The sequence below is a fragment of the Sinocyclocheilus grahami genome, unplaced genomic scaffold, assembly GCF_001515645.1.
Source record: "Sinocyclocheilus grahami isolate Dianchi unplaced genomic scaffold, SAMN03320097.WGS_v1.1 scaffold712.1, whole genome shotgun sequence".
NCBI lineage: Eukaryota > Metazoa > Chordata > Actinopteri > Cypriniformes > Cyprinidae > Sinocyclocheilus > Sinocyclocheilus grahami.
This window is the reverse complement of record NW_015505891.1, coordinates 518688-531852: the sequence shown is the minus strand read 5'-3', so window position 1 is coordinate 531852 and position 13165 is coordinate 518688. Positions and strand designations below refer to the sequence as shown.

Genomic DNA, 13165 nt, shown 5'->3' with positions numbered 1-13165 from the left:
TACCCCCCAAAATTATGGATTGCCCATTAGAATATAACAAATGATGTCCGTTTCATTCATACTGGACACCAGAGGGTGCCCTCGCACAGAAAATCCACATATCCAGTCACAGATGTAGCGGAACTCATGACCCTCCAAGAAATGCCTTATATGGACAAAGACATCGCTATTATAGCTGTAACTGAGTAAACAGAACATATAAACGTTTTGAATGATAAAACAAAGACAATAAACACTCGACTGCAACAATATAGTTTATCCGTGTTATTCAAGCCATCTCTGGTATTTTCATAATAAAGTATATTTATAATCCATTGCTAATCGATGTATTCTTTTTAAAGTATCCTATGGAACATATTTTTCTGCCTCATTCTGTGAAGCACCGAAATCTGTGTTCTGATTCGGTTCAAGTACACACCGGTTACATAGAGGTCTAAACAATCCAAAAATACCCGAACCCGAAGAGACCCGTAAATGTGCTACACTCAACCGACCCGGACCCGTCTATTATTTTGAAAGTTGGACCCGGACCCGGGCCCGTGCAGAACTGAGAAATGTCAAAAATGTACTACCCGGAACCGACGCGGACCGTCAATTATTTGAAAGATGGACCCGAACACGGCCGGTGTAGTGCCGAAATTTGCACCCTGCCAGATTATGCACCCCCTAGTATTGGTAGGTTTAGGCTTAGGAGTGGGGTTGGGATTAGGCAATCAGGTAGCAACTTCAACGAGGGGGTGCATAATCTGGCAGGGGTGCAGAATTCGGCACAACACCGGGAAGACACAGACCCGACTGGACCCGACCGGCACATATTCCACAGCAAATTGCTATTAACAAGTCGATAAACAAGTTGCGAAAATTAAACTTTTTGTCTTACCTAATGTAAGAAGCCTTCTCCCTTGTACCTGATTGTGATGCACACAATCCTCCTTGCCAAGAAAATTCCATCCGTGTTATTCCTCTCTTGCCAACTGAAATGCGTAATCCACTCATTATTCCAGTTTCAAAAGTCCACTTGCTGTCACGGTGACGGATGACAAATGCGACTTTGCAGTTTTGCATTTTTTGTATCTCGAGTCAACTTGCATAATAATTTAGACTGTTTGCCCATTTGGATTATAATAACGATTGCTCGTCCTGTGCCATGGCTGCTGACGTTAGCTTTACTTATTTGCTATCATCTCTGTGCTCTCTGAGCCGAGTTTGAGCAAAAATTTTAGATCTAACAACAAGACGGTTCATTCATAATATTATTTTAAAAAATAATCAATAATAACTCGCATCACTCATGAAGGTATCAATTATCACCGTGCGTGTGCATTAACTCCGACCACCGTGCTTCTGCTGACGTCGCTCGTGTTTTTTTTTCTCCACCCTATTTCAAATTACCGACTCACACTTTTCTCATTCTAATTTTACAAGTTGAAAGTTACAAAACAACACACGCACAGCGCTGACTGACTCTGATAACGGCTGGGTGTTCTCCGAGTCTGATCGACTCCGGTATTACACACAATGTTAAACAGACACGGGACCCGAAGTAATAGATTGGGACCTGACCATTTAAAATATAGCCCCGAACCCGTACAGGACCCGTCTCGGTTCCTCCGTGTAGACCTCTACCGGTTACATGGATACCGGTGCCATATTGGTACCGGGTTTCAGTACCCAACCCTACAATTTATACATTCAAAACAAATGTGCAAAGTGAACACTTACCGTTTGTAGGGGTCGTATGTAGGACTGTCTCTTCTGGCATAGCTGTTTTTGAAATGTACATAATAAATTGAAATTTCAGTTAATCAATTTTCAATAAAAATAATCAGCAATGTGTGTAACTGGTGCACATTATAACATTTACACACACACACACACACACTAGGGGTGGGGGAAAAAAAATCGATACAGCATATTATCGCGACACCTTCCGCGGCAATACTGTATCGATTCACGGACGCCAAGTATCGATCTTTTATTATACTATTTGGTAGAACAATAAAATCAATTTCTTTACAATCCACTAGATGGTGGTGTGGAGTTTTTTTCTGGTGAGGTCAGCTGGGTCACCTTCAGCATGCAGTAAATTAGTAAAATAAAGAGGAAATTCACGGAAATTTATCAGGAAAGCCTGTCCGCGTTTAAATCGGATGACTTACTTCGGATTTGTAAACAAGTTGGGGATGCAAGTAGAGATGCACCGAAAATATAGGCTACATATAATAATAATAATAATATATATGGCACGCCGCAGTGTTCAGCGCGCATGTTTCACTCTCCTCGTCACTCAATATTCCGATTTATGAATGTGCGTTTCCGCTCGTGTACCGCTCATGCTCATCGGAAAAGCAAAGTCCTCTCAAATAACGCACTGACAGGACATTTCTATGCAGTATACTTGTTCCGGTTTGCAGTAGCGCTACTGTGCTGTAACATGGTGAAGGCTAGTTCAGCTGTACTGGGCAACGCTGCTAAAATTATGCTACCTCCAGTGACACGATGCTCTGCTATGCTCTGCTCATATGCTCTGATAATAATAGCTTTGTAGGACTATACATTATTTGGATAATTAGTCAAAAAACAAAAACAACAACTTCTATCTGATTCGGTTACATAGAAGTGAATAAAATTAATATATTGATATTTAATATTAAGGTAACACTTCAATAAGGTTCCATTAGTTAATGTTTGTTAATGTATTAACTATCATGAACGAACAATGAACAATACATTTATTACAGTATATATTAATCTTTCTTAATGTTAGTTAATGAGAATACAGTTATTCACTGTTAGTTCATGTTAATTCAGAGTGCATTAACTGTTAACAAGCACAACTGTTGATTTTAATAATGCATTAGTAAATGTTGAAATTAACATGAACTAAGATTAATAAATGCTGAAGAACTATTGTTCATTCCTAGTTCATTAACTAAAGTAGTTAACTAATGAACCTTATTGTAAAGTGTTACCAATATTAAATTCTGTCCAGTTTTATTGTGTTCCTTTCAGTAAAAGTGTGGTTATTTTATTGGTTTGTGTTTTTTTTAAATACAGTATCATTAAAATGTAGTAAAATTTAAAAAGTCTTACAAAATTACTTTATATTATTTAATAAAATAATAAATAATCATTACAAAGCATTTTGGGTTTCGGTTTTCAGCCAAGTGCACCCAGAATTTTCATTTCGGTGCATCCCTAGATGTAAGATTACATGTTTAATTTAATTTAAATTTAACAGTAATTTACTTTCAAATGCCCCAATTGCTGAAGGGTCTGCACAACTTTTTAGTACAATTTCAAGTTGCACTGTTCAAAATACCTGTAGTAGCACAGCAGTGCATACCTGTGTACATTTAATTAAGGTGGACTAGATTAGACTGTAATACAAGTAGTTGAGTTTGCCAGGTGCATACAACATTTATGACAGGTTTTCATGAAAGTGTTGGTCAGTTTGTCTGCTTGACAATCCCATTTTGCACTGCAGCAATAAAACTGAAGTGAGATAAACAAACTGAGAAATGTTTATTTTTAGTTAAAACAGATGTTGCCAAAGTTTTCCTTTGGGGACATAATTTGAAGTTGGAAAAGGGTAATAAATTGCTATATATCACAGAATATCGCACCAGACCTCTATAGCGCTCGTAATTGCACTTCCTCTCTTCTGATTCCTGCTCTGGGGTGCTGTGACAGAAACAATGAACTTAATCAAAAATGACACAAAACAGAAACCAGTTCAGCATAATTTTATCAAAACTTCTTTAACCCCTGGTCGGTCTTCAGTTATTTTAGACTGATATTTTTTTATTTATTCAAATTGGTACAAAAGTTGGTGACTTTAGTGGCACTTGCTATATGAACACAAAAAATTATAATTTATCACAAATAACTACCACCATAGTATATGAATGGGAAATCTAAAAAATACAGAGCAATTTTTTCTTTCATCATGTCTAAATATATATATTCAAATGCAAAACCTACTAAAAGTATGTAGTTGTGTCTACATATACTCTTGTAAGCATTTAGAGAACATACATGCCTACATATATTTATATATTGGGCTACACCGGCATCTAGTTGTTACAACATGGAATTAAATATGATTTTTTAAAATTTAATAAAATATTTTCTGCATTTCTCCTACCAAATGGCACTAATCTGCCTTCCATGCACTGGATTTTAAATGCATTTGCTCTATTTTTACTGTGGTGTCCTCATATGTATAACCGATCTGAGCTTTCTTCTCAGCGAGTCTAACAGTGAAAAAAAAATTATGATGCGATCCATCTAACAGAATGTACTTTTAGCCACATTTGTTTTAATTACTGATGCACAAGTTCATACTTTTTCTTCTCATCCTCATTTGGTTTCTGTAGGCCACCGTAGAGTTCATCCACATAGATCTGGTACAGACACTGTTCCTCGGAGACTACAACATGACAAGAACATTCTTTGTGGATTCTTTCAAGTTTATCAGTAACATTATAAGGGTCACAACTGTTTAAGAAAAAAAAAAGGCAGAATGAAATCAAAAGAAACTTACTGTTTGCAAAGTCATTCTGCACCAGACCTCTATAGCGCTCGTAATTGCACTTCCTCTCTTCTGATTCCTGCTCTGGGGTGCTGTGACAGAAACAATGAACTTAATCAAAAATGACACAAAACAGAAACCAGTTCAGCATAATTTTATCAAAACTTCTTTAACCCCTGGTCGGTCTTCAGTTATTTTAGACTGATATTTTTTTATTTATTCAAATTGGTACAAAAGTTGGTGACTTTAGTGGCACTTGCTATATGAACACAAAAAATTATAATTTATCACTGTAAATATCGGATCAGGTTTCCAGCGCTGGAGAGAACTCAAGGAGCGGAAGGCCTGCGATCGGATGCAGAGGTTGCTTTGTTTCTTCTCGATAGGTGGGTAACACCGTGTCTACACCGGACGTGACAGTTGTCGCGCCGCAACAGCTAAAGTCTGTCTACACTGGACGTGAAAAAGCGACCGTTGAAAATCATTTGAAATTTGTGTCAATACATCATAAATAGAACGCAGCAGCAGTTTTCTGTCGGGGATTTGTCGTGTCGTGCCGCGCCGCATTCAGTGTAGACAGCATCACTGATTATAATGAGATCTATAGTATTTTGTCGTGCCACTCGCGTCCGGTGTAGACACGTTGTAACATTGGTTTTGCTTTGTTTCATAGAACTAATCGTTGCTGGGTTGCGTACGTATGTGTGGGGCGGAACTATCAAAATAGGGGCGAGACCCTTTTGGGGTAGGGGCTTGTTTGTTTTGGTAATTTGAAATATCAACATTGGCTACCAGAAATCACTTACCCCACCTTTAACAATGTATTAATTGAAAATAGGAATTTTTATTTAGATTTATAATATGATATTTTTTCTAATATTTGTATTTTAATACAGAAATAAATGATACATAATTTAGAGATGAATATTGTCTAGCATGAAATCCCCTCAAAACATAAAATATTTGAGAATAAATATTACTGGACAAACTATAGTAAAAAGAAAAAAATATATTGTCCCCTAAAGGAGGAATACCCGAGGGTTAAACTGAAAACCAGATGGAAAATTAAACCACACTATGCCACCGTTTTGGAAAGGCAGCATCCTACTACCCGTTTCTTTGCATACTCAAGTTTATCCATTTTATATTTTCCTACATGACAGATGCATTAAGATCAGACTACCCACGTAGTGTTCAGGAGAGTTGGTGTATAGGTGGGGATGTAGTCCAGGTGTGCCCTGACATCAAACCTATCAATCATGTTGCTGGTATCTCCTTGCCAAGGCATCCTGTTAGGACAAAGGATGAAGCTGTGACAGTTTTCCAAACTTTCCAGCACGATTAATCGAAATAAAACCAAAATCGCGATATGGTTTAGCGCGATTATCAAATTGCAAAGGCTGTGATTTAACTAAATAATTATATGCACTGCATGTTTCAGAGTGAAGCAATGGCACTGTGTTCTTACATGCAAGCAGCTCATTAACCACCAGTGTTTGCAGTGTCTACACATAAACTTCATCTCTGCACTGAGTTTGGGTTGATTTACTGTGCATTAGGGATCGCAACATGCGCCAACCATCTTCTCATACTTGTAGTTCTTATTTTATGAGAAATGCTTATCTTCTACTTTCCATCCAAAAATACATTTGATGTAACATTTGAAAATGAACAAGTTAACATAGCCAAAAATATCAGTATTGTAATTTTCCAGTTGAAATATAAAATGCTTTTTATATTAGACTATTTTTCCTAAATACCTGAATGACATATTTAAAGAGTGATATTTCTTTTGATTTATTTAGTAATTTTTTTAAGTTTTTATAGTAGCAATAATAATTAGTATCATAGAACCATATTGATATATAATACATTGTGCACAGCAAACCTAACAAACAATATGATTTCTTCCCAAATCGATGATCCGTATGCTAGTTACATACATGTTGAGGGGACTCTCAGCTGCCAAGGCTACAGCTGAATCCAGATGGATTTTGTATGCCCGGCCATGAACCTGCAGGAACTGGGCTGGATCCTTTTTCTACACAGAATGAGAGAAGTGTGATTGTTCATTTAAAACTTCTGTCCAGGACCAAGATTAAGCTGTGCTCAAAAAACAAAGAATGAATGTGCAGTAGGGATGTAACGATTACCGGTTTGACAATAAATCATGATAAAATTCCAGACGGTTAGTATTACCGTTTCATATTTTAATTATCATTAAAACCGTATTAGATTACCGCGATTTGAACAACTCACAATAAATAAATACTGTCCAGCATAAAGCACAGTTTTCAGTAACAGTCACACGTGCGCACAGCAGAAGAGTAGGCTAGTTTAGTTTTGAGTGAAAACAGGGCGGAAAAGCTGGGAGGTTTTAAAAGAGTGCTAAGGGAATTATACAAATGAATAGATTAATTATATGAATGTACCTCTGAAGGTTCTGACTGTCTTCAGAAACGAGTCGATGGCAGTTTGTTTTCATTATCGCTCCATGTAATACCTAAAGGAAGTGTTCTTAATCGCAATACTGCTTTGTCCACGGAGGTTACGGGAAACAGCTGTAATTCTGTTTTTCCATAAGCGCCACCTGCTGTCAGCGAATGGATTTACAGAGACTTATATTTACATTCAGCTTGTGTGCAGTTTCTGTCTGACCAAAAACAAGCTAATGTGGATTCTAATGGTTAGAGAGTTGGACTCGTAACCCAAAGGTTGCGGGTTCGAGTTTCGTACCGGCAGGGATTGTAGGTGGGGGGAGTGAATGTACAGTGCTCTCTTCCACCTTCAATACCACGACTGAGGTGCCCTTGAGCAAGGCACTGAACCCCCAACTGCTCCCCGGGCACCGCAGCAAAAAATGGCTGCCCACTGCACAGGGTGTGTGTTCACTGCTGTGGATGGGACACACTTTGGATGGGATAAATGCAGAGCACTAATTCCGAGTATGGGTCACCACATGTCACTTCACATTTAAACAATTCATATAAGTTATCTTATAATTAGAATTATTTATGGAGCAGATAAAATACATATAATCATTTGTTAATCAATTACCATTTTGACTTAACTCTTTTCTTTATTTAAAGGCTGAAATGTGAGGTTGACCTTTTTATTAGATATTTCAACATGCTATTAAACTGAAGTTGTCATTTAAAATTTTTATTTTCATTTCGATTAATTTATCGACTAATTTATCGATTAATCTAAACAATTAATTTCCCACAAAAAAAATAATTTCAACAATTTTAAAGAACATTTTATTAAACTTGCAATGTTGCCATTCAGTAGTGTACCATAAAAAAAGTATAAATGTAAAGAAGCCATTGACGAAATGTAAAACTAAAAGAGTAACAACGTAAACAAACCTAATAAAAATGTAATAAAAATAAAATAATTACAAAAGTCTGAGAAAGTCAGCATGTTCTTAATGTCATTATATCCACATGTTCTGGGCTTCTGTTCATTACAGAGTGGAACTACAAAGGGAAAAAAATATGTTTCAATTAACCCCAACAGTTGGGTTTTCACATTAAATAAATGCAATGTTTAGAGTCCACTAGAATCAAGTATTAATTTTATTATCAAAAGTTATTATAAAAAATTTTAAGTATTAAAAGTACTCTTAGAAATGTGTAAACAACACATTTAAACAGACGTCTCCAGCATGATGAAAAAAATGAACGGAGGACTTTAGTAGTGAAACTCCAAATGAAATACAAATTTCTATGAAATCCTTTTTTAAAGCAAAAGTAAAGTGCAACATAGAGTGCAAGAAGCACGTGTCCATCTCATAGTCCAAATCACTGAAATCAAAGTTCAGTATTATAGTGCAAGAATGACAACATGTCCACGTGTTCTGGTCTACTAATAATAAAATATAATTAATAATAAATTTTTGTGGTAATAAAAATAGATGTAGGCTAAGTGAACAATAGCCTTTACATTTAGTTAAAATACATATATAATAGCAATGAGGCAATAATAATTAGTTCAAATAAAGTATCAAAAGCAAGAAATCATATGGTTTTATTGAACAAAACTGTTAAAATACTGTATTATAATGTAATAGAGCCACTGATCTATATATAATTATAATATAATATAACCTCTATTATAGATCAGTGAATAGACCTAATGTACAGTACGCATTACATTACGCATGCCTGCAGAGGGCGCCAACGGCCTGACGATTGTTTTTACACATTGCTGTGCGATCTAATACTTGTTTAATATTTACCAAGCATCATTTAATTCAAATGTTCACTTAATCTTTAATATTTGGCCATTTCTTTATGACAGAAATGCTATAGCCACTGTAATTAAATGAATATGTGGACATCAAACGTGTAAACTCAAGAGTGAGGGTTTGAGCTTTTATTTTGAAACCGCGAGATAATAATGTATTCTCCTGTGTTTGCGTGGATTTATAAATGATTTACCGGATGATTTATCTGATGAAATGGCGCATGTTGCGTTCCCAGATGAACGTTACAATAAACCCAAACTCACAACAACAACATGCAGAGATGGAGTTTGAGTTCCTGTGGAGCAGCAATACTGTGAACGGAGCCGCTGTGAGACCCACGTACGTAACCTACATGCCTATAACTGCATCACATATAGTTATTTAATTAAATCGTAGCATTTGTGAATTCACAGTTATGCTTAATTATGATTTTTAAACGGGCTTAATATATCATGCAGCCTTGGAAAACAGTCTAATGATGTTTTATGGATTCTCGTCCGTGAAATGCGGCACTTCCGGTATTTTGCCGGTTAGTCGACGCAGGCAATATGAAGTCGATGATTTTTAAAAAATCGAATAGTCGAATAGAATCGCGACAGCCCTAATTGGTAATGTTATTGTTTTAGTGATTATGCAAACAAAAAGTCATTTTATTTGATGTTTTATTTTTAAATATAAAACTTGGTGAAGTGATTTATGTGTTTGTACTTTCTGAACATCTCCAGCACATTGTAACAATACCGTGATAATACTGATAACCGTGATAATTTCCCTAAAGTGCAGTCAAGGTCACAGACTTTTGTTCTTCGACTTACGATTTTCTCATAGTACTCTCTGCGTCTCTCCCCACGCCGCTTGTAGTCCACCATCATCCCGCGCAGTTTGCGCTCATGTTTGCGGGCCTCCTGCCACATGACGGCTCCGCTTGGGGTTGGGGTGCGTCGGGGCAGGGCTGCTGCTAGGGGACACAGAAGGTGCAAATCAACCAACCTACCCAACTAACACACTAGCTGCCACATATAATGCCATTCTGAATCTGAATTTTGTATATACCTTTACATTTACAGAAAAGTATATTTCACAATGAGAAAATGCATACCAAATACATTATGCTAAATTATTTTACACTGTATGGATTTCCCCACTTCACGTAACGTACTGCAGTAACTATACATTAAAAACACGACACTTGTGTCATGTCAATCAATGTACAATACCACTGTAATATTGTTAAGGAAACTAGTAAACTGTCTTTACTGAACACAAAGTGTACAAACACTTAAAGGGAAAGTTGTTTATGGGTTACAGATTAACTAACCTTAATTAAAAAAGTTTGACGCGGTCAGCTTCGGCGAAAAAGAGGATTATGTTTGCACGATAAATAAGATAAAAACTATACAAGAATGGTAGAAACGCTTGACCTTTACATTGTAAGTGCATAATATTGCATATTTTGCTACTCAGTAACAAAATAAAGCAAGACAATGTAATGATAGCAAAGTAGCAAAAGCCTCTCAGGCTAAAACCACAAACATATAAATTCTGTAACTGATTTATAAAGACTGCCCATTATTCAGCTCGTGCAACCTGCACGCAATCTTAAAATTTACAGCTTACGTGAGACTATATATAATATTGCAAAACGCTAGCGGAGCGGCTAACGCTATCATGCTATCTGGCTTTGTTTTACACCCAGCGTTAACAAACAGCTGACGATAAAGTGGAATGACCGTCACCAAATAGCTTTTGCGATTTCTAGAATTAAAGGAATTACCTGTTTATGTTTACAATACGTATAGTGTGATTTTTCTTGACAGAAAACACAAACGTCGGTCACCGAGTGGAAAAGGCCGCTAGTTTACATACACGCTCACACGCCTCTTCTTCTTCCGTTTTTTTTTTGGCGTGTTGCATCCTGTGTGCATATCGCCACCTACTTTTGCTGTTATGCATTCGTGGTTTATTTATTATCAATTTATTCCTTGCTTTTGCTTTTCCTGTTCTTACACACGTATATACACAAATATTCCTACTTAAATAATTATCCGATGCTCCATCCCATTCCTTCTCCCCAGGCTCCACCTGGCGCTGTGTGTTCAGCTCCTCCAGACTAAATCCGTGGTCTCCTAAAGATCCAGAATAGAATAGAGCAGGGTTTCTCAACCAGGGGTCCATGGACCCCTAGTGGTCCTTGACGTAAGGCCAGGGGGTCCGTATAAATTTTTGTATAAATGTTGTATATTTTGACAAAGAAAAATCCAATATTGCTGATGATATTCCCAAATACTGGACAAGTCAGCTAACTTGCATTATACTTGACTGTATTTGGTCCTCACAAAAACACAAATGATACATAGATGAGTAAATTTTGTTCTGGGGGGTCCTTGAGGATGGGTTAGGGGTCCGGTATGCCAAAAAGTTGAGATTCACTGGAATAGAGCATCCGCATTCTATATTTAAATCCTTTCACTTAACCCAGTAGCCTAGTATGTATTTTATTAATATCCTGTATCCTTCTCTATCTCTGTTAAACTCATATCCTAATAAGTATTCCAAATCCTTATTTACCTTACCTTTTTTGTTTAAATATGATATTAATTCCTTTCTTTCTTCATCATACCCTATACAATTATATATTACATGTGCCACTGTTTCTTTCTCCCCACAATTCCCACATAGACCAGTCTCATGTATTCCAGTTATGAACAGTGAAGCGTTCAATCCCGAATGTCTCTTCTTCTTCTTTGGGTTTTAACGGCAGCTTGCATCCTTAACGTTGCATTACTGTCATCTTCTGGTTTTAGTTATTTCCCATAAACTTTAGTCATCATATTCTTGTCATGAGTCCCGTTTAAGTCAGAAAGCAAATCAAATATTTCCTTCCTTGTTCACTCCTACTGCAGTCCATTATATTCTTTACTTCACGTCCTGTTAGTCCTATTTTTTCCATGTCATTTATCATATCCATCCTCTGTAATTCATATTTTGAACAATTAATAAACACATGTTCTACAGTCTCAGGTATTTGGCACTGGTCACAAAACCCAGTTGGATGTTTTCCCATAATATGAAGAGTGCCATTTAATTTATTATGCCCTATTCTTAATCTGGTCATAATAGTCTCTTCTCTCCTGTTTCCTCCCTTATTTTCCACAGTGCCAACTCTTTTTTTAATCAAGTATAAATGTCTTCCTTTCAGTTCTTGATCCCACCTTTGTTGCCATAAGTGCATCAAGTGGAGTGCAAACGTTGAGATGCACCTGTGTGTGTGTGTGTGTATATATATATATATATATATATATATATATATATATATATGGGCATTTCTTCAACTAGGGGCACTTTTATCCTTGTGAAGTTGAGAAAAAAAAACTTGTTCAATAGTCACGTAACACAGTTTCATGAGTTTAAATAATATGTCTAGTTTTAAGGTCTGTAAGAGGACAAACTTAGATTACAAAAGAAATTGTTAATATTTAAAAAAAAATTCCAACCTGCAATGAACAAATGTCATTTCCACCACATCTCAATATACAGCTGTTATTTAAAAATAGAATAACTTATGCCACTCTAGAAATGTCTAAGATCATTTTTGTAACTAGTTTTTCCACAATGTACAATAATTATACATTTGTCAATGAGATAAATTAACTGTACACCTGTCACACTATGAACTGTAATATTGGTTTGGGTAAGAGCTTATTAGAAAATAAATACCTTTAAGTTTTATATTAAGTAGAGCATGATCTCATAAATTGTGGATACATTTTTAATGTGTGATGAGAACTTTTAAAATATTTTTTAAAAATGTGTGGTGATGGAAATGACAGGGTGTTGTGGAAATGGCAATGAATTAACGTGACTGTAGAGATATTTATTAGAAAAATTCTTACTGAAAGAATGACTGCGTCATTCACCGGTGAATGACGCATGATGTAGCCCAGCGGTTCCCAATTTCAGTCCTCGCGCCCCCCAACCAGCTCGTTAGAAGTGAGCTATGTGCATGAACTGTGTTCCGATCGATATGATCCCTACACAGTGTTCATTGCTCCCTACTCGCTGAGCAGGGGAAATCCATTGAAGTTTACTACACTTTGGAACATTCATTCACTGATTTGCGCTGCGCAGTGTCTTCACACACAGACAAAACTAACTTACTAGAGAAGTGTGAAGGACTGAAATTGGGAACCGCTGATGTAGCCTATTGTGGTAATGTTATGTCTGGTATTCTGGTCTGTGAGCGTATATATGTGCTCAGGAGGCGTGGCTTTGGACGGTGATTGCAGGGAGGGTGGGACTTTCGCTTTCAGTGCTATCAGGCTAAAGTTAGCATTTTCTAAGCTCTCCTACTGCACCTTTAAGTATTCAACTCACACTCATTA

The 13165-nt window shown here is 36.6% G+C and overlaps 1 protein-coding gene across 1 annotated transcript in view; it reads right to left on the bottom strand.

Annotated features, from left to right (window-relative positions):
• LOC107560137 (CLK4-associating serine/arginine rich protein-like) overlaps positions 1-10687 on the bottom strand; it is a 23514-nt gene extending 12827 nt beyond the window's left edge. Inside the window, exons 1-8 of the mRNA XM_016244221.1 lie at positions 10558-10687; positions 9599-9741; positions 6478-6575; positions 5722-5823; positions 4547-4626; positions 4348-4432; positions 4208-4256; positions 1723-1775 (exon numbers count right to left, since the gene is read on the bottom strand). Of these exons, the coding sequence (XP_016099707.1) occupies positions 1723-1775; positions 4208-4256; positions 4348-4432; positions 4547-4626; positions 5722-5823; positions 6478-6575; positions 9599-9697 (566 nt within the window). The 5' untranslated portion in view covers positions 9698-9741; positions 10558-10687. The remainder of the gene's footprint in view (positions 1-1722; positions 1776-4207; positions 4257-4347; positions 4433-4546; positions 4627-5721; positions 5824-6477; positions 6576-9598; positions 9742-10557) is intronic.
• Positions 10688-13165: the final 2478 nt, after the last annotated feature.